At 62.7% G+C, this 27047-nt stretch overlaps 3 protein-coding genes and 1 long non-coding RNA gene across 6 annotated transcripts; 3 read left to right on the top strand and 1 right to left on the bottom strand.

Moving 5' to 3' along the window:
* Positions 1–2344: 2344 nt before the first annotated feature.
* Positions 2345–6758, top strand: ARHGDIA (Rho GDP dissociation inhibitor alpha). 3 transcript variants are annotated; one of them, XM_055338038.1, is made up of 6 exons: positions 2345–2450; positions 4291–4506; positions 4632–4715; positions 4973–5049; positions 5133–5196; positions 5381–6758. In XM_055338038.1, the coding sequence occupies exons 2-6, from the start codon at positions 4317–4319 to the stop codon at positions 5578–5580; spliced, it is 615 nt and encodes a 204-aa protein (XP_055194013.1). In that variant the 5' UTR covers positions 2345–2450; positions 4291–4316; the 3' UTR covers positions 5581–6758. The 3 variants fall into 3 exon arrangements, with proteins under 3 accessions (XP_055194013.1, XP_055194009.1, XP_055194018.1); XM_055338034.1 differs by lacking the exon at positions 2345–2450 and adding an exon at positions 2858–2986; XM_055338043.1 differs by lacking the exon at positions 2345–2450 and adding an exon at positions 3614–3727.
* A 1821-nt stretch (positions 6759–8579) lies between these two features.
* LOC129512622 (uncharacterized) lies at positions 8580–10672 on the bottom strand. Its single transcript, XR_008665070.1, has 2 exons — positions 10598–10672; positions 8580–10049 (listed from the first exon to the last, which is right to left on the bottom strand). It is a non-coding gene; the product is annotated as an uncharacterized LOC129512622 (long non-coding RNA).
* Positions 10673–11136: 464 nt separating this feature from the next.
* On the top strand, positions 11137–20221 carry P4HB (prolyl 4-hydroxylase subunit beta). The gene is made up of 11 exons (XM_055334366.1): positions 11137–11353; positions 12050–12256; positions 13583–13716; positions 13884–14021; positions 17274–17378; positions 17558–17683; positions 17797–17997; positions 18159–18279; positions 18374–18555; positions 18639–18725; positions 19300–20221. The coding sequence occupies exons 1-11, from the start codon at positions 11203–11205 to the stop codon at positions 19378–19380; spliced, it is 1533 nt and encodes a 510-aa protein (XP_055190341.1). The 5' UTR covers positions 11137–11202; the 3' UTR covers positions 19381–20221.
* Positions 20222–25385: 5164 nt separating this feature from the next.
* On the top strand, positions 25386–26540 carry PPP1R27 (protein phosphatase 1 regulatory subunit 27). Its single transcript, XM_055327109.1, has 3 exons — positions 25386–25704; positions 25790–25940; positions 26230–26540. Exons 1-3 carry the CDS (start codon positions 25515–25517, stop codon positions 26351–26353), a joined length of 465 nt encoding a protein of 154 aa, XP_055183084.1. The 5' UTR covers positions 25386–25514; the 3' UTR covers positions 26354–26540.
* Positions 26541–27047: the final 507 nt, after the last annotated feature.

The following is a 27047-nucleotide window of genomic DNA, read 5'->3' as shown; positions in this document are numbered from 1 at the left end:
TTTATTTTTTTTAAAGATTTATTTATTTATTTATTTACTTATTCATGAGAGAGAGAGAGAGAGAGACAGAGAGGCAGAGACACAGGACAAGGAAGAAGCAGGCTCCATGCCAGGAGCCCAACGCAGGACTCGATCCCGGGACTCCAGGATTGTGCCCTGGGCCAAAGGCAGGTGCCAAACCGCTGAGCCACCCAGGGATCCCCTGTTTGGATCTTTTGTTTATTTTTATTTTTTTTATTTTTTAAAGTGTTATCTTTGAAATTATTCTCCAACATATGCTTTCTTTTTATTATTTATTAATTTTTTTTATTTATTTATTCACAATAAACTTACATATGAGAGAGAGAGAGAGAGAGAGGCAGAGGCAGAGGAGAAGCAGGCTCCATGCACCGGGAGCCCGATATGGGATTCGATCCCGGGTCTCCAGGATCACGCCCTGGGCCAAAGGCAGGCGCCAAACCGCTGCGCCACCCAGGGATCCCCTGTTTGGATCTTTTAAAAAAGATTTATTTACTGTATTCACATAGGGGAGAAGCAGGCTCCCCATGGGGAGCCTGATGTGGGACTCGATCTCAGGACCCCAGGATCACGCCCGGAGTTAAAGGCAGGCGTGCAACCCCTGGGCCACCTGGGCATCCCCGTTTGGATCTTTAATGATGTTTAGGACTGTTGTTCTTTTTCCTGGTTGGTGTTCCAGTGTCAGTTGCTTTATAAGAAATTACCCAAAACTTAGTGCAAAGCCAACACCATTTTATATCACACTCCCAGATTGTGTATGTCAGGGAGGGAGATGGGATGGTTTATCTGGTGCTGTGGGGCAGGGCTTCCGGTTCTTGGGCCTCAATTTTCAGATTAAGAGAAGCCGCACCCCAGCGCCACTCTCCCCTGCACCTGAGCTGAAGTCAAAAGGGGATGAGACTTCTAGGGGTCTTGGGAGGCCGCGTGTTTATAGGAGAGGAATGCGCGTCATTTGGTTGGATCAGGAGACCACACGGTGATTGCTTTTCTTCCTTGAAAGAGGTGGAATCCAATGTCCTGCCCTTCACCCGGGCGCACTCACGTCTTGGGCTTGACTAGTGAAAAGCTGCCGAAGTTTGGTTTCTGGCACTGCCCAGTGGGTTCCCACCGAGACTTGTGAGCAGGCCTCTCAGAACACCTGCCCTTGGAATCCACCTGCCAAAATCCCACAGGAGTCGTGTGGAAAGGCCTGGGGCTGGCAGCCTCGGCTGAGCGCAGGCCCCCCCTGGACCTGACCTGACAGCAACGGCAGGAGAGCTCCGGCTGTGCTCACGCAGCCCACAGAACAGCAGAGGCAGCTGCAGGTCGCTGCTCCGAGCCAGTCCACTGAGCTGTTCCTTACCTGGCGGTAGATCCTGCAACAGGTGGATAAGGGCGGTGGCCAGAAGGGATCCCCTTCCTCTGAAATAAACACATGCTAGAAGATTTATGGTCGCCGTCCCTTCTGAGGTTTGCTTCAAACCTGCTGTGTTGGGGGGAGGGGGGAGGAGGGAGGGCACAGGTGGAAGAAAGGCCGCAGGCTGCTAACTGCTGAAGCTAGCTGCCGGGCACACCGGGCACACGGTACCCTTCTTTGGACTTTGGTGCATGTGGTGGGGCACCTGCAAGATAGGGCCCGACGGCCTGGCCTGGCCGGCCGGTCTTCTCACCCCGCGGCCCCTCCTACACTTTTCCGGGGGTAGGTCTGTGTGAGCAGAGCACCAGGGACCTTGCTTCTGAGATTCAGCTTCCAAGAGCCAGTGCAGCTGCGCCTCCAGTGCTTGCTGTTTCCTGGGTCTTGTCCTCTGTCCATGGTCCACCTGTCCGCCTCTGAGGCCTCACCTGGGACAAGCCAGCTACCTTGCTGTGGGCAGCCCTCTGGAAAGGCCGCGAGTGCCAGGTGGCACTGAGTCCTCCAGCGCACGAGGAACCGGACTCCTGTTCATAGCATCTGCAAGAGCCTAGGGACCGGGGCTCTGGCCGGCGGCTGGCCTGCGACCTGACCTCAAGGACCAGGAGCCAGGGCCGCCTGCCAAGCAGCTCCCTGATCTCAGCCGTAGAACTGCTGTGTTAAGCTGCTAAACACCATGGGAACGTTTTTACACTGTAATAAATCACGAATGAAACGTGTTTGATTTTTCCTACAGCGGGTTTTTTTTTTTTTTTTTTTTTTTACTTTTTGTTTTGTTTTTCAAAAGCACTTGGGTGATCTGCAAGCCGACCTTTTCCTCTCCCAGCCGCTGGGCGTGCAGGGCGGCGGGCGGGGCGCGGGCTTGCACAGGGGAAGCCGGAGAGCAGCACGCCGAGGCGCTCACCACGAGGCTCTGCACACACAGCCGAGGCTCTGCACACACAGCGAGCTCTGCACACACAGCCGGCGCGCGGCTCCTACGTCTCGCAGAATCTGCACATATTCCCCCGGGACTAAAAAATATCTCCCACCGGGTAGCCAGGTTCGTAGCTTGCCTTCAGGTCCCGCCGCACAGGTGCCGCGCGGGGCCGAGCGGGCCGGGCCGGGGGCGGGGCGCGGGGCGCGGGGGGGGGGGGGGGCGGCACCTGCCGGGGCTCGGCGGCGCGCGCGGCTCATTCGGACACCTGCCGGCCGCGGGGAAGGGCGGGCGGAAGCGAGCTGGCCGGCCGCACCGGGAGCTTCCGGATTAGGCTGCGAGGAGCGCCCCGGGGCCGGGCCCCCTACGGCGCGCCGGGACCCGGGGACGCCCCGCACCGCACCGGAGAGCACCCGGCGCCCCGCGCGCGGCCCCGGCCCCGCCCCCGCGGACGCGCCCACGGAGGCCGGCTCCACAAGATGGCGGCGGCGCGCTCCCGGCGGCCCGTGCGCGCGCATGCGCCGTCCGCCCTCCGCCGTCCGCTCGGCGCGAGCGGAAGTCGCGTGACCCCGGAAGTGGCCGGCCGGGCGCGCGCGGGCGGGGCGGCGACGTTCGTCATTCCGTGCGGGAGGGAGCGCGAGAGCGGCGCGGTCGAGCCTCCGGTGAGCGGCGGCGGCGGCGGCGGCGGGCAGGGCGAGGCGGGGCGGGGCGGGACCGGGGAGGCGGGCGCCGCGGGGCCGGGGGTGCCGCGCCTTTGTTCGCGCCGCTCGCCGGGGTGGGCGCGGGCCTCCTCGCGGGCCACCGCCCGTGTCCCGCGGCGCCCCCGTGCGCGCCGCTGCTCGCCGGCGGACCCGGCCGGCGGCCCCTCCCGGGGGATGGCGGGCGCGGCGCCCTCACGGCGGCGTGGTCCCGGGCACCCCTCCCCGCGCGGCGCGCCCGCCCGCCCAGATTGCGGAGCGCTGCGGAAGGAAGTGTGGGCCGCGGCCATCGCTCTCGGAGGATCCTGTCGCCCGCGGCCACACTTGGGTGGCGTCAGGGCGTGAGCCTTCTAGAGGAAGGAATTCCAGAGGAAGCGGCCGGGAGGCCTGGAACGGCGGCTGGCCCCACCCCGCCGCCGGCGGCCCTTTGTGGGGCTCGGGCGGCCCCAGGCGACCCCAGGCGGCCCGCCGGTCCGCGGGGACGGGCAGGCCGAGGTCCAGGGGGCCAGGGCCCCGGCCCACCTCCCGCGCCGCCCGGAGGACCCGAGCGGGCTTCCGTATCCCGGGGCGACGCTGTCCGAGCCGCCCGGGGCCAGGATCCCGGAGGAGGATCCTGAGACCATGTGGGCACGGCCGCGCTTCCCAAATCGTGGCTCACGTACCCTGGCCCTTGGAGAAGAGGTTGGCGGGTACTTAGGGCTCCTGGTGAGGCGCCGGGACCCACCTGTGGGACTCGGGCTGGCCGGGTCACCTGAGCTGCGCTGTGAGGACTTGCTTCCCTGTTAGAACCGGGCCCAGGGAGTGTGTTTGGTCGGGGAGACCCAGGAGGAGGTGTCGCTTGGGGAGAGGGTCTGGGCAGCTGCAGAAGAATCTCAGGACTTCAGAGGTGACCCCTCCCTGTCGGGGCTGGAGTGGTGCTGTCTTCTCCCCCAGGCTTGGGAGAGGGATGCCTGGTCTTTTCAAGGAGCGGGTTGCAGGCGCCACTTGGTTCTGGATGCTCTGTCCCAGCTTCCAGCAGGTCCCCGAGGTGGGCAGGGCAAGGAGTGTGGCCCTCTCTGGGCTTCAGGAGCCTGTTTGGGGGGCGAAGCTGAGTCTGCAGTTGCTTTTCTCCCAAAGGCCTACATCCCCTTGTGCCCAGACAAGGGGCCGGGTTACCTGCAGAGGGCCCGTCAGTACAGCGCACCTGCACCAGTGGAGGGGCTTGCTGAGAGGCAGGAGAGGGAGACCTGCGTCCCTTCAGGCTGACACAGCCCTGTCCCTGCCCACAGGTGTCCCAGACCAGCTAGGAGTGAGCATGGCTGAGCAAGAGCCCACAGCTGAGCAGCTCGCACAGATCGCAGCTGAGAACGAGGAGGATGAGCACTCCGTCAACTACAAGCCCCCTGCCCAGAAGAGCATCCAGGAGATCCAGGAGCTGGACAAGGATGACGAGAGCCTGCGCAAGTACAAGGAGGCCCTGTTGGGCCGCGTAGCCGTGTCTGCTGGTAAGTGGGCTGAGGCAGCACCAAAAGGGATGCTTGTCACTTCTGGGTTTCAGCCGCCAGCCCCGCCCCCCAGCCTCCAGCAAGTGGGAGGTGGGGAGGCCCTCCAACCCACTCTCCCTCCGCAGACCCCAACGTCCCCAATGTTGTTGTGACCCGCCTGACCCTGGTGTGTAGCACAGCCCCGGGCCCCCTGGAGCTGGACCTGACAGGTGAGTGGCATCACTGAGGTCCTCCCGCCTGCCACCCTGCTGTTTCCGCCGAAACTAGTTCTCGGAACGTGGGTGCCCCCTTGTGGGGGGAGCGAGAAGCGCTACCAGGAAGTCTGCAGGCTCTGGCTTTGGAGGGACCTGGGCGGCGGGTGGGGTCAGGGTGGGGGCGGAAGGAGCGCCGAGCGCTGCCGATGGGAGATGCTGAGGCGGGCAGCTTCCCGCAGCTGAGCCTTTTAGTGCAATCTTCTTGGGCACAGGGGACCTGGAGAGCTTCAAGAAGCAGTCCTTTGTGCTGAAGGAGGGCGTGGAGTACCGGATAAAGATCTCTTTCCGAGTAAGGCAGAGGCTGTGGGAGGAGCTGGGAGGTGTCGGGCCTGGAGGGCCCCACCGAGCTCTGTCTGGGTTCTCCCCCTGCAGGTGAACCGGGAGATTGTGTCAGGGATGAAGTACATCCAGCACACGTACAGGAAAGGCGTCAAGAGTGAGTGGGGCGTTGGCCCTGCCCCCGAGATGGCGTGGCACCACCTAGGTGGCCTGTGGGAGGGGGCAGGGTGGAGGTGGCCGCCCAGGGCTCTGGGACCAGGAGGGAGAGGAAGATGGCTGTGTGTGCCCTCAGCCCTGGCGGGATCGGGAGCACCGGTGACCCGTGTGTCTCCTGCACACAGTTGACAAGACTGACTACATGGTGGGGAGCTACGGGCCCCGGGCAGAGGAGTACGAGTTTCTGACCCCCATGGAGGAGGCACCCAAGGGTATGTTGGCTCGCGGCAGCTACAACATCAAGTCCCGCTTCACAGACGACGACAAGACTGACCACCTGTCCTGGGAGTGGAACCTTACCATCAAAAAGGAATGGAAGGACTGAGCCCTGGCCCGGGAGGCGGGCAGGCCTTCGGACAGACAGACGGACCTGTCTGACACGCCCCACCCCTACCGCCCCACCCCATCCCAACCCCTTACCAAAGTGCTGACGGGTCTGCTCCCCCTGGCCGACCCTTCCCATCCCTCCCGGCCCCGCCCCGCAGGCCCCAGCCTCCTCGGTGGTCTCGCCTTGCTGCTTCTGCCTGTGCTGGGGGTGGGGAGGGGGGAGGGAGCCTCCAGGCCAGGCCCCCACCTCCCCTTCCGTACCCCTTCATGTTCCCCCACCTGTCCTCACCTGACCTGAGGCCCTGGCTTTTCCGAGGGAATCTCGTGGGGGTGCTCGGGTCCCTGTGGGCCTTCGCAGTAGCCCTGAATCCTGTTCTTTCTCTTCTTCCGGGATGGGGGTGGGGTGGGGTGCATGACTCGAGGCCTTTTGGGGGCCAGCCACCCTCCTGCTTTCACCTGTCCCCGGTCAGTTCATCCATCGCTGTCCGTAACCGTCTAACCATGATGCCTTAACATGTGGAACGTGTGCTGTGGGGGCTGTCACTAACCTCTAACCCCCCGTGTCTGCATGAGCATGTGGTCTCCCCCGGTCCTTGCCCCCTCCGCAATCCCCGTGGCCCGGGGAGGTGTGTGGGATGTGCTGCTGCTGCTCCCCTGCCCGCCAGGGCCTAGCCAGCCCCCTCCCCTGGCCAGGGCAGTGGGGGCGGCTCCAGGGGCTTGGGGAAAGCCAAATTGCCAAAACTGAAGTTGCCTCCATTCCCATATGGGAGGCCAGGTGTCCTCACGCCTCTGCCTTCTCTGTCCCAGGGGGCGGTGCAGGAGCCCGGGGCCCCAGCACACAGCCCTTGCCGGACAGAGCCAGCGGCCGAGCCTTACTTGTCCCACCCGGGCCTGCCGGCCTGGTGTCGTGTGCCTGGCCGGTCAGTATTTATTGCCTCCATATGTGCCGTCCTCTGGGCCCCCTGGCCTGCCACCTCTGCCCCCAGGCTCGGTGCCACCATCCCCGGCAGGCCATCCCCGGACCCAGCCAGGACAGCTGCGGGACCAAGCCGCACAGTCGGAGCCCTCCCCTGTGCCTCCCTCCCCTTGCCTCCCTTGTTAGGCCTGGGCCTAGGATGTTCCGGAGCCTGACCCTGCTTCTCCTTTTCTGACCGGGAAATAAACTCCCCCAAAGGAGCCAGGGTGTCTGCTGCTTGTCTCCGGGGGCGGGGGGGGGGGGGGGGGGCAGTAGGGACGCACCGGGAAGTGCTGGCTCTTCCCCAGGCAGTAGCCACTGCCCCTGCAGCCCTTGAAGAAGGAAGGCTTTCTGAGGAAGGAAGGCTTTCGTACCAGTTTCTTTTTAAAGATTTTTACCCATTTATGAGAGAGACACAGGCAGATGGAGAAGTAGGCTTCGTGCAGGGAGCCCGATATGGGACTCGATCCCGGGACTCCAGGATCATGCCCTGAGCCAAACCAAACTGCTGCTCCACCCGGGCTGCCCGGCTTTCATGCCAGTTTCGTGTGGCCAGTGCTTCATGGCAGTTGGAGGCCTGGAGTCTCCCCAAAGGGCCTGTGTTGCAGGGGTTCTGGGCCAGTGGGGAGGTGCAAGTGTGCAGCAGGCCTGTCTGGGAGGTCTGGAGCACAGGCTCCGCGGAGGGAGTCCCCCCAACCCGGAAGAAGGGGAACCTGGCTGGAGCCCGGAGGCCTGCGCGAGAGGGAGGGGGACTGGAGGGTCCCTGCAGCTGGGGCAGGAGGCTGGAGGGAAGTGGGTGCCACAGGGAGCACCCGAGGCTGGCCCTGCCCCGGTTCCCTGTGGAGCCAGACAGAGATCAGGGGCCCGAGGCAGAATGGGTGGAGTGGGGTTGATGGGAGGACTGGGGGACCCTCACTGCTTAGAGGTGCAGGAGCAGCAAGGGGGGAACCCCTCCGCAGGGCTGTAGGGCAGGATGACCTGCCTCCTCCTAGACCGCCCAAGGGCACCAGCAACTGCGCCGCCCCTCCCCCGGCCCGGGGTGGGGAGAGGCACATGGGCCACCCGAGCTCCGGGGACCCTCTGCCGTGTCGCCCGCTGTGAAACCTGCTCTTTCCGTGGCCTGAAGTGGCTTAGAGTGTGCCCTCCCAGGCCCCGCCGGCGCGCCCCTCCGCTCCTGCAGCGGGGGCTGGTGCAGCCTGGTGACCCGGGCCTGGGGCCGGGGCCCCCTGCTGGCTGACTCGTGCAGGTGGCACTGCTTGCTTAGTGGCGGCAGCGGCCGCGGCAAAGAGCGGGCCCGCCCCCAGCTGGGCGCCCGAGCCCGCCTCCCGCCGCCCCACCTTTCCCAGGCTGCTTCCTGGGAGGCCCAGGGTGGCCCCGCGCGGTCAGCACTGCTCTACCGGCGGGGCCCTCCGAGCCCCTGACACGTGAACTGGGACCCTACCTGCCCCGTTGTGCAGGCTCCCTGCCAACAGCCAGGACTTTGTGCTGGCTCCGCCCCGGGTGAAGGGCGACGTCGGGTGGTGCCCGCAGGACTTACATGACGTGTCTCTTGGGTCCCAAGTCTAACCTGATTTTCCTCCTGGCTCCACGCGGAACCTGGGAGCCAGGGCGTGTGGTCCTCTCTCCTCCCGTCCTCAGCCCGTGCCCCCCAGGAATCCCCAAGCTGCCCCCTCATCTACTCCCAGGTGGGCCTCTCTTCCTTGAGGAAGTGCCAGTGGATGCCAGGTCAGGACCTCTGATGGGACCGACTCATTCCTGTGACTTAGTACAATCTCCATGCCCAGCACTGTCCCACTCCAACATCAGGACCCCTTCCTGCCCCCAGGCCGCTCCTCACTGTGTCCCAGAGTGCACACGGGCTGGCTGTGCTGGCTGTGCGGTCCTGCCCCACTGGGACCCTACAGTCAGGAGCCGCCAGCGAGCACTTCCTGGCTGCCGTGAGCCTGCTGGTGACTCCCTCGAAACCTACCCTGTCACAGACTGCGAGGGAGCTTTACTCTGAGAACTCTTACTTTTGAGAATAGTATTTATCAAAACGTCACTCAGTACTTCAAACGAGATTTAATGGGCAGCTTCTCAGAGAAGGAGAAATGCCCGGAGGATGCCCTGGAGCCGCTGTGCTGGTCCTGAGAGATGCCAGAGCCACTGTCACAAGGGCACATTCCAGTGCAGGGCCCTGGGTGCAGGGTGAACAGCCTCGGGGCCTCTCTCTGGAGCTGCCTCTGGAAGATACGTGAGGGGACCCTTGGAAGGAGATCCACACCAGGCCTCCCCTCCAAGCCGAGGCCTGCAGAGGTGTTCAGTGAACCTGTGTTCCGAGACCAACCCCACAGAAACTGGGGATCTCGGGCCTTCCCCAAATCAGGCCTCCTTCCAACTTGGAGGACCCCAACATTGCTGCTCTTGCACAGGTTGGCACAAGACCAGTTCAAGAGGCGCAGGCACCCTGAGAAGCACACAGTGCAGCCAAGATACCAAACACCGTGCCCCCTCCAGGCCAGAGCCCTGCTTAGGCTTTGCTCTTCACAGGACATGACTTGGCCTTGCCACCTGGGCTGCACTATCATCACCTGCATCAAGGTGTGTCGGCTGCCCTTGGCTACATGGAGGCACAGACTCAGCTACCAGAAGGCTCGGTCATGGCCGCAGCTGGACCCTTGTCTGGTTTGTTCTCCCCTGGGTCCCAAAGTTCTCATTTTTTGTCAAGACGGTATGCTCCTGGGTGAAGCTGCTCCAAACCATCACAGACTCATCAACATCATGATATCTTAAATCTCTTCGCTCTGTCCCCATCAGCAGGAAAAAATGAAGCTGCAACATGCAGCCATCTAAACACTGGTCTTTATGAGTGCCTCTGAAAGCCGGACAAGGTACAAATATTGCTTATATCCGACCCAAAATTGTGGTCTATACAATAAGGGTCACGGTAATCACAAAAACGTCGGAAGACACGGCAGCAGCCATGAAGCAACTGCCACCCATTGGAAAAAGCAAAGGGGACTTTGCTTGCCATTAGTTACGTAGAGCTGTCATCCATCCAGGGCCCCACTGAAGCCGGGCTGAGTGGCAGCTGCCAGGCACGTGTGCATAGCCCTTCTGCCCCAAGCCCCAGCAAAGCCCCAGCTCAGAGGACACAGGGATGCCGGCAGGGGCACCCCCTCTGCTGACCCTTGCTCTAGTGACACGAGCGGGGGGAGGGGGGGGCAAGACACGGAGAACCTGGTCTTGACCTTCAGGAACTCGCGGAGTGGAGGGAGCCCCAACAGGAGGTGAGAGAGCGCGGCCTCACCAGCCAAGGCAGCAACAAAATGCGAACTCTGGAGGGTACAAAGGCACCTTTTCTCTGTGTCTGACCGTTTGTGAAATGAGGACGTTAGGGCAGCCAACGTGTACATGGAGCGTGGGCGTTTCTCGCCTTCCGGCCAAGTCATTAAATTGATGATTAGTCCTCAAACCACTGGTGGTGGCCCTTTCGTAAGAGAGGAAGCCAATTAAACGAAGAGGAAGGTTTCCTGGAGGAAAAAAACGGCCTGTTGGGGGGGGGGCGGGGGGGCGGGGCGGGCTGCTGGGACGGGGCCTGCTGACCGGTCTAGCGCGGGGCCAACGAAAACAACGTGAGCCACGCTTTGCACGTTACTTTAACTAAATGTCACTTTAAGTTTCCTAGTTCCTAGTTTAAAAAAAAGAAAAAAAAAAAACCACGCGGCTAAAACGGGAGTATTTCCAGTTAACCCAGTGCATGCAAACTATCGATACGTGTCCACACACGCATCTCGGGGATCCCCGTCCTGCCTCCGAGTCCCGGCCGGTGCTCCGCAGCCTCGCGGCCGGCGGGGTCGGGGAGCGGCTGCAAGCGCGGGGCCTCCCGCCGGCCGGACACTGGCGGCGCTCGGGCCGCTGCCCCGAGGCCCCGGGAGCACGTCCCCGCTTCCGGGCCCGCCGGGGGACCGGCCCCCCCCCCCGCCCCCTCCTGCTGACCCCGCTCGGCCTCGGCCCGCCCCGGGCCCCCCGCGCCCCTGGCCCGCGGCCTCCGCAGGCACCGCCCGAACCTCACGCGCACCGGAAGTCGCGTTGCCCCAGCTTCCGGCTGGGCGAGCGGGTGTGTGCGGGGGGAGCGGTGTCAGTTACGGGCAAGCCGTCCAATCAGAATGCAACACGAGGGGTTTCAGAGGCGCAGGCGCAGCCCCGCCCCTCAGCCGGGAGCTCCGCCCCACTGCCACGTTCGACGAAGGATCGCGCGGGGCGTGCGCGCCTCTCTTGGCCAATCAGGAGCCGCGCAGCCCGGGCCGCCGGAGGTAGCAGCCAGTCCCGACCCGCGGAAGCCGAGGGAGAAAGCCACCAGTCACAAGTCGAGGAAGAGAAAGTTGTCCCCCGGGAGCCAATGAGGAGCCCGGGAAGACTGCGAGCGCGAGCTCCTCGGCCAATCGCGGGCGAGGCCGAGGGCAGCGGCCACGGCGATTCCGAATCCGGGGTCGGGGGCCAGGGCGGGCAGCCAATCCGAGCGCCTCGGAGGCGGGCCCCGGAGCCCGCCAGCCAATCGGGCGCGGGAGCGGGCGGGCGCGCGCGCGGCGGCGGCCAGGCTTATAGGGGCGGGGCGGGCAGCGCGCGCTCTCGTGGCCTCGCTGTCCCGGCGGCGCCAACCGAAGCGCCGCGCCCGCTGCCGACATGCTGCGCCGCGCTCTGCTCTGCCTGGCCCTGGCCGCGCTCACGCGCGCGGGCGCCGCCGCCCCGGAGGAGGAGGACCACGTCCTGGTGCTGCACAAGGGCAACTTCGAGGAGGCGCTGGCGGCGCACAAGTACCTGCTGGTGGAGTTCTGTGAGTGCCGCCGGCCGGGCCGGGCCGGGCCGGGCCTGGGGGCGCGGGGGGCGGGGCGGGGCCCCCAGGGCTGCCGGCGCTCCCCGCCCGCGGATGCACGGGCCGCGCGCCGACGCTGCCCCGCGAGCCGCTGTCAGTCCCGGGGGCGCCCCTCCTGCCCCGGGGACCCAGCCCAGCGCGCCGCCGCCGCGCCGCCGCCCGCCAGCATCACCAGCCCGGCCCGGGCGGAAACCTAGAGCCCAGCGGCGGCCCTGCCCGGCGCCCCGAGCACCGGAGCCACAGCGGCGCCAGGCCGCGTGCACACCCGCCCCGCACACGCCCGACCGGGTCTCGCTCCGTGTGCAGGTGCCGCGGCGCCGGCCTCCTAGTCCTGTGCTCCCCGGGCCAGCGCAGGGGCCCCCGCCCTTGCCGCCTGCGGGTGCTCGGAGGGTGCCCCGGAGTTTGTCCCGTGCTGACCGTGCTGACTGTGGCGGGGCGCGGGGGGCGGGGGGCGGGGGGCGGTGTGGCGCTGTCGTTCGTGGCCTCTGTCCCGATATTGCCTAAGAGCATCGAGCTATCAGCTCAGCCCCGCGCGTTCACAGGGGGTTATCTCGGCGAGCAGATAAGGTTTTTATGGAAGGAAGTGCGCACCACAAGGTGACGGGAGCGGTGGAACCTGGTCAGTGCTGCTTCCTAGCACCCCGCTTGCTCTTCCAGATGCCCCTTGGTGCGGCCACTGCAAGGCTCTGGCCCCCGAGTACGCCAAAGCCGCCGGGACACTGAAGGCAGAAGGTTCGGAGATCAGGCTGGCAAAGGTCGATGCCACCGAAGAGTCTGATCTGGCCCAGCAGTATGGGGTCCGTGGCTACCCCACGATCAAGTTCTTCAAGAACGGAGACACGGCTGCTCCCAGGGAGTACACAGGTGCGGCCGCCACGCTGCCCCTAAGTGCCTGCAGGCTGCGCAGGGAGCCTGAGGGGCAGGAGGGGCCCTGTCCTCGGTCCACTTCGGCCTCTCCGGCTCTCGGGGGGAGGAGCGTTCCCAATCCCTGCAGAATCCTTTGGGTGGAGGAGGGCAGCCTTTTGGGGTGCATAGCAAGCTGAGGCTGGTTCTACGATTGACCCTGAGAAGAGAAGGGCTGGGGCCCCTGGGACCTCACAGAGCAACAGGTGTAGTGATAGCTAACCCAGGTGTGCCAGCCGGCGTCACTCACCTGTCACGGAGCTCAGACGCAAGGCCAGCTGGGTGCCGCACGAGCCCTCGTGGCCGCCTCTGGGGCTGCCTCCTGAGGGCTGGGCTGCGCTGCGGCTCGTAGGTACTGACGAGAGGAGAAACTTTTGTCTCTAGAACCGGTTCTGTAGCTCCCTGTCAGAACGCTCTGGAGCAGCCTAGTTAATCCTGACGCCGGTGACTCTGGTCTGCGTCTTAGACTGCTGTTCATTGTTCCCACGTTCACTTGTGGAACAGGAAGCGCAGAGCTGTCACGATCCCCTCGCTGACACGTAGCTTTGAGAACAAGACGGCTACTGCTGATTCCACCTGTAACTGATGACTCAGCTTTGAGCTGCCACTTAGGAGAATCCTTCTTAAGTGTGAGCTTTCGCAACCTTTCTCGCGTTGGACCAGCGAGCCAAACTGAGGGGAACGGTGACTGGCCCCAGTCTCAGGAGGAGCAGGCTCCTAGCGCTTCGTTCGGTCTGCCCTGTGGCACGCAGGTGCATGATCACGCTCCCTCCCTAGTCTGGGAGGCACATGCAGTAGGCCACAGCAGCCACGGACAGGGACACCTGAGTGGCCTGGATGCCCAAGGCCAGCTGTTGCTCAGCCTGTTGTCACAGGGAAAGCTGGTGTTCGTCTGACTTACCAGCCTTTTTTTTCCCCCTTTTTAAAAAGTTGCACTGCATCTTTAGGATGAGTGAGGCCCCGGGGGAAAGTGCGTGTGAGGTGTGTGTGTTTAATGAGTTTAAAAGACAGGGAAACTCAGAAGATGGAAAGGGACTGGAAAGGGAAAAGGAGCGGTAGCCCTGTTGCTCGGCAGTAGCCGCTGCCTTTCCCCTGCTCCAAACTCAGTCACGGTTTCTCGTGTGCTCAGGAAAGCCTTTTTAGCCCTAGAATTTGCACAGGTGTGTAGACAAGGTGGCTCTTCTGTGGAAAGAGAATATCCTGCCTTGGTTTTGGCAGAGCTCAGAGGATGATGGGCAGGGAGGGTGGGCCTGGGTTTCAGTGGAATGTGCATGTGTTTGGGTGCAGCTGGCAGAGAAGCTGAGGACATTGTAAACTGGCTGAAGAAGCGCACAGGCCCTGCTGCCACCACGCTGCCCGATGGGGCCGCCGCAGAGGCCTTGCTGGAGTCCAGCGAGGTGACCGTCATTGGCTTCTTCAAGGTAGAGGCTTTGGAACTTCATTTCGGGCCTTCTCCCCAACACACAGCCCCCCTTCCCCATCGTCATTGGTTTCCCGTGGCCTGGGCAGTGGGCTGTCCTGTTGCTGACCCAGGCAGGGAGCCTCAGTGTCTGGGTGTCTGGCCACCTCTGCTTCTTCTTCCCTGTAGGACGTGGAGTCGGACTTTGCCAAGCAGTTCTTGCTGGCGGCAGAGGCCATTGATGACATACCTTTCGGGATCACGTCCAACAGCGACGTGTTCTCCAAATACCAGCTGAGCAAGGATGGGGTTGTCCTCTTCAAGAAGGTGAGTGCCCCCCCCCCAGCCCCGCCCCAGGTGAGATGCCGCGGCCAGGGGCTGCTTTCCTTATTGCTCCCAGCGCCCGAGGACCTTGGCCGGGCGGCGCTGGACCGCCAGCTGGACTCATCGAGCACCTGTTTTGCAACATCAGACCTGAGGAGCCACTTAGACAGTGGCCTTCAGACTTTGTGCTGTGGGTCCTTCGTTCTGGCTTGTGTGGCAGTACCAGGGCTGATGAAAGCAGAGCCACTCTGGGGTCTTAGTTCTCTCTCTCTCTCTCTCTCTCTTTTTTTTTTTGTCTTAGTTCTCTTTAAAAAAATGTTACAAGACACGTAGCAAGGTTTGCCATTACGATAGTTTTAAGTACGTGGTCGTAAGTATGTCGCATCAATGATGTCGACACTGCTGTGCGACCCTTACTGTTTCCATGACCTCTGGGCTCACCGGAAACCTACTGGAGTCTCGCCACTGCTGGCCCGGGCCCCACGGTGCGGCGAGCACAGGTCCGGGACCGGTGCCTTTCAGTTGCTTGCGCCATTGCTGGGACGTGGCCTGGCTTACGTGTACGGTGTTACCACAGGGCCTCGTGTTTCTGGATTTTTATTTTAGCCACTAGGCAGCCAGGTGGGCTGGTTGAACGGCCTTGCTGGGGAGCACGGCTGTCCCCACGTCGTCCCTGTGGGTCGGCAGCATGTGGCTCAGCACAGGCAGCGGAGGCGAGGGCAGGAGGCATGTCTTGGGCGTGGAGACAGGGCAAGAAGAGGGCAGGTGTAGGGCTCCCGAAAGGTGGCGCACCCCGCGGTCCCGAGGGGCGCCGGTCTCTGCCTGTGTGTGCACCCCACGTGTGGGCCTGGCAGCTGTGTAGTGAGGGTGGCCTCTGGCACGGAGCCCGGGGCTGCTGGGAGGGGCGAGGGTGCCTCCTGGTCGCACTCCTGGACCCGGGACACCACGGCTAGGGGGGGCTTGCTCCGGTGCCCTGGCTGTTCCGCTGTTGCCCCTCCCCGGGAACTCCACGTGCTCTTCCCGAGGCGCCGATCCTCACATACTCCCCGGAGGCAGCGGAGTTGCTAGATTAGCCAATCGTCATCACACAGGGGTCCAGGAGATCCCAGTTCCCAAGTGAGGGGAGCCCGTGGGAGCCCCGGGGGCCGGGGCGGGAGGTGAGAGTCCTGGGTCCTGGGGTGGAGGCTGACGGAGGGGGAGAGTTTTCTCTGAGGCCGCCAGGGCCGCACACCTTGCTGGGTCCTCGCACTGCTTTCCCATCGCCCTGAAGTTCCAGGGCACCAGTTTTCACGCACGCCCCGTGCTGCTCCACGTCCTTGAAGGTCTGTGGAGGCAGCGTGTGCGGGAGCTCAGCCGTGGGCCGACCGACGAGTGCTTGCTTCCCGTTGTCCATGCGCGCTGGGCACAGCCGGGCCCCTGGGGCTGGGGCTGGCTGGCGGGCAGCCTGGAGCATGAGTCTGGCAGAACCGGGGACTTGGTGCCGCGCAGGTCAGTGGTTGCCCCACCGGGCGGGGGGCTCAGGTCCAGCCCCTCCCAGGTTCCTGCGGGGCCGCCCGTCTTCTCCACGTGACGCCTTTGCTTGTTCCTTCCTCCAGGGTCCAGTTGCGCACAGTGCGCTGGGTCTGCCTGTCTGCCCGGGGCTGGGTGCCTCCCCAGGGGACAGGGCAGGTGGGCCCCAGTAGTGGCCAGCTGCCGCTTGCCAGGAGGATGGAGGCTTGGGTCATGGGTCACTGCTGGTTGGACGGCTGGTTTGAGGGCCACTTACCTGTGTCTTTGTCTGTCTGGTGTTCGCTGTGTTTGCCTCTTTCTCTGAAGCGGGCAGGTCAGGAGGCGCTGTGGGGCCGGCGTCTCCACTGCCTGCAGTGTCAAGCCTTCGGGCTCGTTTGTCTCTGAGGCCTCGTGGAGCTAGTCGCCACGGCCGAATGAGGGCCGGTCGTCTGCTTTTCACTCAGCGGACCGCGAGCGTAGTGTGAGGTGGCAGCGTTGCTAAAAGGTTGCATCTCGAGGCGGGTGCACAGGGCAGCTCTGTTCCTGGGGCTCCCAGCGTGAAATCGGGCAGGCTGCTGACAGGTGGGGGTAGAGATGCGGTTCTGGAGGAGGCCGAGGCGCTGGCCTAGTGCTTCTGGTCGCCGCAGGGGCACACCTGGTGGGCCTGGCCTTGGCTTCTCCGCCCCCTTTCGCTCTTCTCCGTCCCAGGTTTGGGAAGACAAAGGCTTTGGCTTTGCCCACCGAGGCCCAGGCCTCGATCTGGTCTAACTTAGCAGCCCCTCTGTGCACCACCTTAGCCCAGGCTCTACGTGTAATGGTGGGAGCAGGGAGTGGCCAAGTGTTCTTCTAGAAGTTTCTTTAGGGAAGCATAAAGGGAAACGTCTAGGATGAAAAGAGTAATTTGTCTCGGGTCTGATCTGAGAGTCCAGAGGGGATGAAGAAGGCAGGCTCACCAGTACCCTCACCGGGCAGGGCATCAGCCCATCTGCGGCGGGGGGTGGCTTCCGTGTGCCCCTTCCAGAGCCCCCCTTGGGGGGCTGCAGGCCCCCTCTTGGGCCTCTCTGGTCAACAACCACAGCCTCCCACCCTCGGGGCTCCAGGACTCCTGGAAGTCTTCCATGTTGTTGGGGATCCCGAAGAGCTTCTGTGGTTGTGGATTGATTATACCTATTGATTTTTATCGGGCCAGAAATTAGAGAAATGTCTTAAACAGTTTGTTCATCCAGGGTCACCCGACTGGCTCAGTCGCTGGAGCAAGCGACTCCTGATCTCAGCCACATTTTGGCAGAGGAGCCGACTTAAATCCCTTTCATCTAAAATAACATTGTATGATCACAAGTAACGGTCTTGTGAAAGTCCCTTTTCTCCAGACAACTGCAACTGAGTGGTGAGAGTGTTCGGTTTCTGCCAGTCTCCTGGCCGACCTCAGCGTGCGGGATGTCCTCCATCCCTCCGCTTCCATCCAAGGGCACGGTGTGCTCAGGGGAGTGCTCAGGGGAGGGCGGGAGCAGGAACTTGCAGCTGCTCCCTAGGAAAGGCCACACCATCCCCTTGGTGTCCTCCCTTGGTCGCTGTTGCCTGGTGCCCTGGAGGATGCTGCCCTCTGCAGCCCTCCGCTGGCTTTGTTTTGTGGACAGAGGCAAGTGGCTTCTGCTCCCATTGCCCCCCCCCCATGGGAAGGTGCGGGCTGCCCCGGGGCAGTCGCAGGGAGGGTGGCACAGGAGGCTGGGGGCTCCAAGGCGCTCACGGCCCTCTCTGCATCCACAGTTTGACGAAGGCCGCAACAACTTCGAGGGAGAAATCAGCAAGGAGAAGCTGCTGGACTTCATCAAGCACAACCAGCTGCCACTGGTCATCGAGTTCACAGAGCAGGTGCGGCTCTCTAGTGGGTCCTGTGCCCTGAGAGTGGGGTGGCGCCCCAAGAGAGGTCCTGGCCCCAGGGATCCCCAGGTGCCGAGTGTGTGGTGGCGGCATCATAGCTGTTGAGAGAATATCCTGTGTTCATGGCTTGGTCTGTGGCTCAGACCCAGTAACCTGTGCTTGTGACACAGACGGCCCCGAAGATCTTCGGAGGGGAGATCAAGACCCACATCCTGCTGTTCCTGCCCAAGAGCGTGTCTGACTACGACAGCAAACTGAGCAACTTCAAGAAGGCGGCCGAGCGCTTCAAGGGGAAGGTGAGCAGCCCGTGCGCCCGCCTCCAGCGGCAGGGTAGCAGCAGCGTCCCTGCTTTCAGGACTGCAGGCGGCCACCCTCGGCCCCCCGTCCACCGAGCCACTTCTCCCCCCAGATCCTGTTCATCTTCATCGACAGCGACCACACTGACAACCAGCGCATCCTCGAGTTCTTTGGCCTCAAGAAGGAGGAGTGTCCCGCCGTGCGCCTCATCACCCTGGAGGAGGAGATGACCAAGTACAAGCCAGAGTCGACCGAGCTCACGGCTGAGAAGATCGAAGATTTCTGCCACCGCTTCCTGGAAGGAAAGATCAAGGTGGGGGGCGCGGCACGTGGCATGGGGGCTGGCCCTGGGCCTGAGCCGAGGGTCCCGAGGATGGGGCGCCGCATGGGCATGGCCCCCTTCCAGGCAGCGCTGGTCCTCGGAGCGGGGGGCGGAGGCCCGGCGTCCCTGACCTCGGCCCACCTGCCCTCCAGCCCCACCTCATGAGCCAGGAGCTGCCTGAAGATTGGGACAAGCAGCCCGTCAAGGTGCTCGTTGGGAAGAACTTTGAGGAGGTCGCTTTCGATGAGAAAAAGAACGTCTTTGTGGAATTCTGTAAGTGAGGGGCCTGCAGCTCCCTGGTCTGAGCCCCGGAGCGCATGCATGCTGGGGGCGGGTGGCCCAGGGCCTCAGCGCGGTTCTCTTTCAGACGCGCCGTGGTGTGGCCACTGCAAACAGCTGGCTCCCATTTGGGATAAGCTGGGAGAGACGTACAAGGACCATGAAAACATCGTCATCGCCAAGATGGACTCGACGGCTAACGAGGTGGAGGCAGTGAAAGTGCACAGCTTCCCGACGCTCAAGTTCTTCCCCGCCAGCGCGGACAGGACGGTGCGCCACGCGCGGGCCCGGCAGGGAGGCAGGGAGGGGGAGCTGCTGGCCAGTTCCCTAAGTCTCCCTCTCCCCCTCCACAGGTCATTGATTACAATGGTGAGCGGACACTAGAGGGTTTTAAGAAGTTCTTGGAGAGCGGAGGCCAGGACGGAGCTGGGGACGATGACGTGAGTGGGAGCCAGTGGTCGATGGGCCCTAGCCAGTATCTGGGGATGTGCCCTGAGGTCCAGGGGCAGGCCTGCGGGGGCACCGTGGGAGGCAGGCGTGTGTACCCGGGCTGGGGGGAGCCACTCTCCGGATGGACACTCCGTATGTAGGGGTCCTTAAATGCTGGCGTTTGCTCACGGCAGCTGAGGCGTGTCCCGTGAGGCTCCCTGCTAACTGGGGCTCACGTGCTCTCCGCAGCCCATTGGCTGAGGTCTCCCACCAGACGGCAACTTAGGCCTGTCCGTGTCGGCCTTGGGCAGCTGCGGGTGTGCCCGGGCCAGGGGGGCTGGCATAGGGCTGGAGGCCCACAGTGGCAGCAGGCCCGCCAAGACAGTGCTCCCTGAAGCCGTGGTGGATTGTCACCGAGCTACAGACCCTGGAGCCTGGGGTCCCACACATCCGCTCGTAGATACCAGAGTCGGCTGCTTCTGTCCCGATGGCCAACCTGTCGGGGTGCAGGGCGTGGCTGCCGGCCGAGCTGTGCCACCCTCCTGACGGGTTTCTCCACTTCCTTTCCTGCGTCCTCTCCCCCAGGATCTGGAAGATCTGGAAGAAGCAGAGGAGCCTGACCTGGAGGAGGAGGAGGATCAGAAAACTGTGAGAGACGAGCTGTGAGGCAGAGTGCAGACCTGGGCACCCCAGACACGACCCCCACGGCTGCACGTCCAGCAGCACGGCCTCTGGAAGCCCGCGGACCCTCACCGGGACGAGGGAACACCGATCGGAAATGCAGGGAACTTTTCTGAAGCCACACTTCATCCTAACACACGTGTAAACTTAGGCCCGTCTCTTCCTTCTGCTTTTCAATTTTTGGAAAGGGATTTATCTCCAGGCCAGCCCATCTTGATGGGCTGTTTTTTTTTAAATTGTGATGTACTTTTTCGTACATGGTTTTGTCCAAAGTGCTCGTTAAAATGTCTTGGGATCTCATGCAGGTGAAGCCTCCTTCCTGTTAGGTTTATACTCTCACTTTAAAAAATTCCATTTGTGGGATTTTGAGACATTTTTGGACGTCAGGGTGTCTGTTCCACTCTGGCCGGGCCTCCCTGGAGACTCCTGTCCCCTGTGTGGGGAGGGGCCAGGCCGGGCTGGACGGGTCCCTCCCACCTGGTGCCGGTGTTGCCATGACCGAGCGTGGGTCTCACATTGTTTGCTTAAATGGAGACTTTGGGTCTCTGTCTCGGGGAGCCTTTTAGAAACGACTGGAGGGGCGGTGGGTGCTGGCTGAGCCCGGACGGGCCCGGGCAGCACCCCTTCCCCCGCAAGCTGGGCTCCCCGGTGCTCTGACTCCCAGGGTAGCCTGAGGCCTGCCCCAGGCAGAACCAGAACCCTCCATTTCCAGGCTGGGAAACGGCCGAGGGTGCTTGAGCCGAACCACGTGCAGGCCGTTCTTCAGCCATTTCTACCATGATAGCGGAATTGAACACATTGGCCAAATAAAGTTGAAATTTTACTACCTCTTGTCTCTATCTTAGGAACTCTCCAGGCCACAGGGCATGGGCTTGGGTTGGGCCTCTCCTGGTCGCATCATGCTTATGGGAGCCACATGAGTGTCACGGGTAGTTTGCTGTGTCGTCACCAAGTGGAGGGCATTGCCTGCCCTGGGGGCTGCTGCGGGCCCGCGTCAGGTGGGGTGGGTGTCCTGGCACTGTGCTTGGGCCCCCGGCTGCCGCATGTGTCCTGCTCTGTGCTGCTCCAGGACCCAAGGTGGCCCCAGTCTGTTGCACAAGAGCAGTCTCCCTGCCATGGTGGGGTCCAACAGGAAACGGGGCACACACTCCAGGGTGGGTGAGTCGAGGGCATTGCCAAGCTTCACCAGGAAGCCTTCACAAGCAAGATTGTGCGTTGAAATAGCAAGTTACCCAGTTTTGTTTTGTTTTTTTTAAGATTTTATTTATTCATGAGACAGAGAGGCAGAGACCCAGGCAGAGGGAGAGGCAGGCTCCCTGCAGGGAGCCCGACATGGGACTCAATCCCGGGTCTCCAGGATCAGGCCCTGGGCCAAAGTCGGCGCTAAACTGCTGAGCCACCCGGGCTGCCCCACAAGTTAACCAGTTTTTTTAATGCAATTTGACTCTGAAAACCTCAGCTTTGGGCAGCCCCAGATTTTACTTATTTATTCATAGAGAGAGGCAGGGACACAGGCAGAGGGAGAAGCAGGCATCATACAGAGAGCCTGACGTGGGACTCGATCCAGGGTCTCCAGGATCACGCCCTGGGCTGAAGGCAGTGCTAAACCGCAGCACCACGGGGGCTGCCCTAAATAAAATCTTTAATTAAAAAAATGTTAGGATGCTAATGTTAAAACTGAAAAGGAGGGCAGCCCGGTGGCACAGTGGTTTAGTGCCGCCTGCAGCCTGGGGTGTGATCCTGGAGATCCGGGATTGAGTCCCACATCGGGCTTCCTGGGTGGAGCCTGCTTCTCCCTCTGCCTGGGTCTCTGCCTCTCTGTGTGTGTGTGTGTGTCTATGAATAAATAAACAAAATCTTTTTTTTTTTTAATTTTTATTTATGACAGTCACACACACAGAGAGAGAGAGAGAGAGAGGCAGAGCAGCTGCCATGCACGGGAGCCCGATGCGGGATTCGATCCCGGGTCTCCAGGATCGCGCCCTGGGCCAAAGGCAAGCGCCAAACCGCTGTGCCACCCAGGGATCCCTAAACAAAATCTTAAAAAAAAAAACTGAAAAGGAAAAATTTCTAAAAAAAAAAAAAAACCTCAGCTTCCTTGGTTCGCACCAAGGACCATCGGAATTGGTTTTCCTGTAGACGAAGCCACCGGCCTAGCTGCAGTCCTGGGCACATGGGCCTTGTGAGCCCGACTGACTCCTCGGGCCCTGGTGCCCAGCCGCACCTGTGGGTCCCCCTCGAGAGCAGGAGAGCAGCCCCACACGGGGCTGGCGGGCCTCGGGTAGCCGTCCCTGACAGCAGCACCCCCCAGGGCTTGGCATCTGCTGCTCTCTTAGCTTGTCTACAGGGGCAGGAGGGCCACCTGGTGACCTGGGAGGGGGACGGATGTGGACATAACCGTCCACCTTGGGTCAAGGACAGCGCACGTAGCTGGGTCTCTACAGAGCCCTGCCTGTCACCGCACAAGTCCCCACCTCTCCAGCCCTGCCCGCCCAGGGCGCTGATGCCCATGTGCCGGGGGGCTTCGAGGTGCCGGTGCCTGGCTGGAGACGCCACCGTAGGACGTGCCATGGACGTGGCTCTCCGGCGTTCTCTGTTCACTGTCGCAGCCTGTGTCCTGCCCCGGCCCTCCCTGCTGTGTCAGCCTGCCCCAGGCCTCCGCAGACCCCAGCCCAGGTGAGCGGGACCCTGCGCAGCGGCAGCGCAGAAGCCCGGGCCTCAGGCGGCCCGTCCTGGGGCTGGTCTCCAGCTCGTGCGCTCTGGGGCCTAGGCGCGCCGGGCCTCTGTCCTGCTGACGGAAGGCGACACGCAGCCAGAGAAAGGTGAGCTGGGCCACTTCTGGGGGAGAGGATGGTAGCCCTGCCCTCCAGACTGTGAGCCGTTCCCCCAGGGGTCACGGGGGGAGCAGAACCTCCGGGGGAGGAAGCCCGCCCCGAGCAAGGCCGTCAGGATCCTGCGCTCCCGCCCCAGCGACGGCGTGGGTGACCCTGAGCACCCAGCGGTGCCGGCCAGGCCTGTGCACAGAGCTGGGACCCGGCGCCGCTGCCCGGAGCTGCTGTCATGTGCTCCCGGGAGAGGCACTGAGTCACCCATACCTTTCCTCTTTTGCAGAGGCAGCTGATTAGCACATTCCAGGGCCTGGATTGGCTGGGAGGCTGCGGGGTGGAGTCCAAAACCTGGCGGGCTGGTGGATTAGCAGGCAACTTTGCAGCTCAGGGTGGTCATTCAAGGCTTAGCAGCCCGGGACATCCCAAATCTCCCTCTTCCTCTCCTCCTCCCTCCTCTTCTGCTCTCCGCAGGTGGTTGGAGGCTGCTGCCTCCGAAGTGCACCAGACCCTCGAGGTCCTCGGCCGCCAAGCCTGCTGGCAGGGGACGGGCGGCAGTGGGCCAGGCACCCGTTCTCCTAACAGGCTCTCCAGCTCTGTTTTCTGCGGGACGCAAAGCAGGACTAGTTGTGTTTCTCGGCCTTTTCCAAAGTAAGCTTTTTGGGTTAAGTATTTCGGCCTGCTCCAGTTCCCTAGAAGGCAGAGCCTAACCTCGCACAAACCACGTCACTTCACAGGTTTACTTGGGCGTCAGGGACAAGGCTGGATAAACACTAGGCTTGGTCCTGCCTGTGGCTGCGTGAAAGATCCACTTTGCCAGATGGTCGGTCTCAGGTTGGATGCTCGCAGCCCGCTTCTGACGCCCCAGGCCGCACCCTGGTTCAGAGGACGTCCTGTGTCCTCAGCAGAACAAAAAGCACAGCAAAGTACTTTCCAGGGGGTCTGTGGTTGACTGCGGGGCTTTGGGCACCGGTCCCTTCTCAGATCCACATGGAAACCCCAAAGCCACCGACGCCCAAGCTCTCGGCTCACCTCAGTCTGATGGGCCAGGGGCTTCGTCACTGGGGTTGCCTACAGGTTTGCGCTGGCCTGAGTCGAGCCCAAAGCTGGTCGCTCTCGGGAAATGCTGTACCCGTGGCGGCCTCACTCGGGGTTCTTGGAGGCCAGACAGAACTTTCCACAGCACCAGACTAGGCAATCTTCACATCAAAGGAAAGTTCAGCCTCCTGTAAACAAGCCAGCAGCAGCTACACTGACTCCTCCCAAGTGACCAGGAGTTAAGATCACCTGGCACCACACTCACACTCAGAGCCCCAAAGTGCAGGAACACTGGGTACCAGCGGGTATCAGGGCCCCTGCAGGGCCTGGGCTGGGAGAGGGGTCCCGCGGGGCCAGGCCCGCCAGCAGGTGGAGGCTCTGAGACCGCTGGGAAACCCTTGTCAGGGCGGGGAGTCTGTCCTAGGCGGTGCCCCATTGCTGCACAGCATTCGGCCCAAGGCTTTGCACCTAGAGGGTGTTAAATACATTTGATTTGGTTTTGTTGGATCAAAACCAGCCTGGTGATGCAAGGCTTGCTGGTCACCAGGCTGCCTGCCCTACCCCCGTGCAGAGTACCAGTCAAGTGCTGGTCCATCTTGGTTCTGTCCTCCTTCAGGACTTCGGTGAGACCACCCACGGGGATCTCACCAATGTTACGGGCTAAGCTCTTCCAATATTCCTGTGTTGACCCCAGCTCCTCAGTACATGGTCTTATTTGGAAATACAGTTGTCACAGATGTGACCAGTCAAGATGAGCTCTTCCTGGACCAGGAGGGAGCCTAATCCCATGACTAGTGTCCTTATAAAAAGTGAAAATTTGGGGACACTTGGGTGCCTCAGTGGTTGAGCATCTGCCTTTGGCTCAGGGTGTGATCCTGGGGTCCTGGGACCGAGTTCCACATCAGGCTCCCCACGGGGAGCCTGCTTCTCCCTCTGCCTGTCTTTCATGAATAAATAAATAAAACCTTGAAGAAAAAAAAAAAGGAAATTTGGACACAGACACGCACACAGGGAGAAGGCCACATGGACGTGAGGGCAGAGATGGGCGGACACGTCTATGAACGAGAGAATGCCAAGGAGCGCCTCCAGACCCCAGGACATGGGCCCGGAACAGATTCTCCTTGGAAGGAACCCAAGATGCTGATACCTTGATCTTGGACTTCTGGTCTCTAGAATCATGAGAAAATAAAGTTTTAAGCCCCCAGTCTGGTCCTTTGCAACAGCAGCCCTACCAAACGCAGCCAGCCAACCTCACGGGCTGCAGGGGCTGCCCCCGACCCGACAGGTATGCTCCCACTCGTGCACGCTCACGTCCACCGGCTCCTCTCCCCACGGAAGCAGAAGCCACCTCCAGACGTGGCTGCTGCGGTGAAGACAGTGAGCGACGGCTCAGCCCTCCGCCGCTTAGCCCCTCCCAGGGGTCTGGGCCGGCCAGAGTGCGCACACCCCTAGGGATGCGATGGTCCATCCTGCAGGGCAGACCGACGTTCCCTTCAGTGGGAGCACGTGTGGCCTCGGCAGTAAGTGGCAGGAGCCTGGACCCAGGGGAGAGGCGGGGTTCGAGGGAAACAAGTGTGGGATGGGCTGCGGGGAGCGGAGGCCTTTCTTCAGATTCCAACCTGGGACGTTTGTGAGGCGGAGGGCGGAGTGGTGTAGGTCCTGGTGAAGGTGACAAGTGACGGGGAGATACGGACGGCACTGGCCCTTCTTTGGCATGCTCGGGGCCCTGTGCCTCAGCTGTGGGCAGCCCCTGGCTTTCCCGGAGGTCGAAGCAGCCACCTTCACCAGACATCACGGCCTTTCTCCAGAGTTACCAGGTCTCTGGGAGATGCCTGGGCCCTCTCCGTGACCTTGGTACCCACTTGTCTTCCTTATGGGTCCTGTCCTTCTAGTGCCTTCTCCAGCCCTCTGTAAGCACCTTCTAGGCCCAGCTGTGGGGCAGACGACAGTGGCCAGGAAGGACCTGACCCCTTTGGCCGGGGCACAGCAACAGGTGGGTTGAAAGATGAGCCATTAAACATGATCCTGAGCGCAGGGCCGGAGCTGCTCTGTTTCAGCCCCTCCCGGCGTGAGCATGACTGCGCAGCTTTATATAGCGCTGCGAGTCCTATATAAGAGGGACGTGCCCTGGTCACAGGGGAGCACGAGAGCAGGGTGGCGCTGGAAGAGACTGCATGCGTTGTGTGACCCGGGCCGGACACGTCCCTTCCCCGAGAAGCAGGGTCCCCACAAGGTGGGCCCGCCACGGCACCCAGGATGCCCAGCAGGACCAGCCGCTATGCCCGCTACAGCCCCCGGCAGCGGCGCAGGCGGCTTCTGGCGGATCGCAGCGTGCGCTTCCCAAATGACGTCCTGTTCCTAGACCACATCCGCCAGGGTGACTTGGAGCAGGTCGGGCGCTTCATCCGGACTCGGAAAGTCGCCCTGGACACCATCCACCCGTCAGGTGAGTGCCTGCCGGACCAGCGGAGGGTCTGTGGGGTGTCAGGGCAAGGTCTCGGCCTTGACCCCTCGCGCCCTGTCCTGCGCAGGCCTGGCCGCCCTGCATGAAGCGGTGCTCTCTGGAAACCTGGAGTGCGTGAAGCTGCTGGTCAAATACGGCGCGGACATCCACCAGCGGGACGAGACCGGGTGGACGCCCCTGCACATCGCCTGCAGCGACGGCTACCCCGACATAGCCAGGTGAGAGGGTCAGGCCAGGGGCTCCGGCCTCCAGGGGCTCCAGGACGTGGTCTCCCCGAAGGGGGCCCTGGTCGTACGGCTAGGAACCCTCGGAGCTTCTCGAGTCTCCTTCCTGCCCTCCTGCCTTCCCCAGAGCAAACTAGAAAAATCAGCCTTTGTTTCTGGAGGATCAGGTTTCCTCCTCTTCACCCCTCCTGGAAAAATTAAAACAAAAACAAAATCAAGATGCCCCTCAGGACTCAGCCTGCGCTCCTCCTGACCTCGTCCTCTCGGCCTCTTTGCACCCCAGGTACCTCATCTCCCTGGGGGCAGACAGAGACGCCACCAACGATGACGGGGACCTGCCCTCTGACCTCATCGACCCGGACTTCAAGGACCTGGTGGAGCTCTTCCAAGGGACCAAGATGGACTGAGCCCCGGCCTGCCCTTCCGGGGCTCCTGCCCCCCAGGTGCCAGGGCCTGTCCCACCGGTGGGGCCGGCAGGCGCCCAGGACCCCGCACCTGGGCACAACCCACCCCTCACACTTCTGGCCTGGCTTTTCCTCCAGGTGAATTTTTTATTGTGACACTTTTTACTTTTTCAATAAATGTCATTCCCTAGCCCCGGTGGTAGCCTCTTTACTGGGGATGGGACCATCTGCTCCCCCGCCTGGCTCATCCGACCCAGGCTGGGGGCCCAGGGGACAGCGCCGGCGCAGTTCCCCCACCCCCCACCTGCCCCCGACCTCGACCCCGACCCCGACCCGCGGGCTGTGAGGTCTCCGGCCCGCCAGCCCCGGACCCACGGGACCCCGCCGCACCCAGCCCTCAGCGGCGCTCCCCGAGGGCGCGCGACCCCCACCCCGCGCCCCGCGCCCCACTCCCCGCCTGGCCGCGCAGCGCACCCCCGCCGAGGCCCCGCCCGCCGAGGCCCCGCCCCCGCCGAGGCCACGCCCCTCGAGGCCACGCCCCGCCGCGCGCGCGCGCCGGCCGTCACGTGCCCTCGCGCTGCCCGCACCTGCGCCTGCGCGCGCCGCGGTGACGTCACTTCCGGCCGGGCCCCAGCTGGCGGCGGCGGCGGCGGCGGCCGAGCGGGCGAGGTGAGGCGGGAGCGGGGGCGGGGGCGGA

This window comes from Nyctereutes procyonoides, unplaced genomic scaffold (assembly GCF_905146905.1).
Source record: "Nyctereutes procyonoides isolate TBG_1078 unplaced genomic scaffold, NYPRO_anot_genome, whole genome shotgun sequence".
NCBI classification, from domain to species: domain Eukaryota; kingdom Metazoa; phylum Chordata; class Mammalia; order Carnivora; family Canidae; genus Nyctereutes; species Nyctereutes procyonoides.
This window is presented reverse-complemented; position numbering and strand designations above follow the sequence as displayed.

Coding starts and splice junctions, on each gene's coding strand:
- ARHGDIA (XM_055338038.1), top strand. CDS start 4,317: ATGGCTGAGCAAGAGCCCACAGCTGAGCAGCTCGCACAGATCGCAGCT. Junction 5,050..5,132: donor GGATAAAGATCTCTTTCCGA/GTAAGGCAGAGG, acceptor CTCCCCCTGCAG/GTGAACCGGGAGATTGTGTC. Junction 5,197..5,380: donor GTACAGGAAAGGCGTCAAGA/GTGAGTGGGGCG, acceptor TCCTGCACACAG/TTGACAAGACTGACTACATG.
- P4HB (XM_055334366.1), top strand. CDS start 11,203: ATGCTGCGCCGCGCTCTGCTCTGCCTGGCCCTGGCCGCGCTCACGCGC. Junction 13,717..13,883: donor CCGTCATTGGCTTCTTCAAG/GTAGAGGCTTTG, acceptor TCTTCCCTGTAG/GACGTGGAGTCGGACTTTGC. Junction 18,280..18,373: donor GAACGTCTTTGTGGAATTCT/GTAAGTGAGGGG, acceptor GTTCTCTTTCAG/ACGCGCCGTGGTGTGGCCAC.
- PPP1R27 (XM_055327109.1), top strand. CDS start 25,515: ATGCCCAGCAGGACCAGCCGCTATGCCCGCTACAGCCCCCGGCAGCGG. Junction 25,705..25,789: donor GGACACCATCCACCCGTCAG/GTGAGTGCCTGC, acceptor TGTCCTGCGCAG/GCCTGGCCGCCCTGCATGAA. Junction 25,941..26,229: donor GGCTACCCCGACATAGCCAG/GTGAGAGGGTCA, acceptor TTTGCACCCCAG/GTACCTCATCTCCCTGGGGG.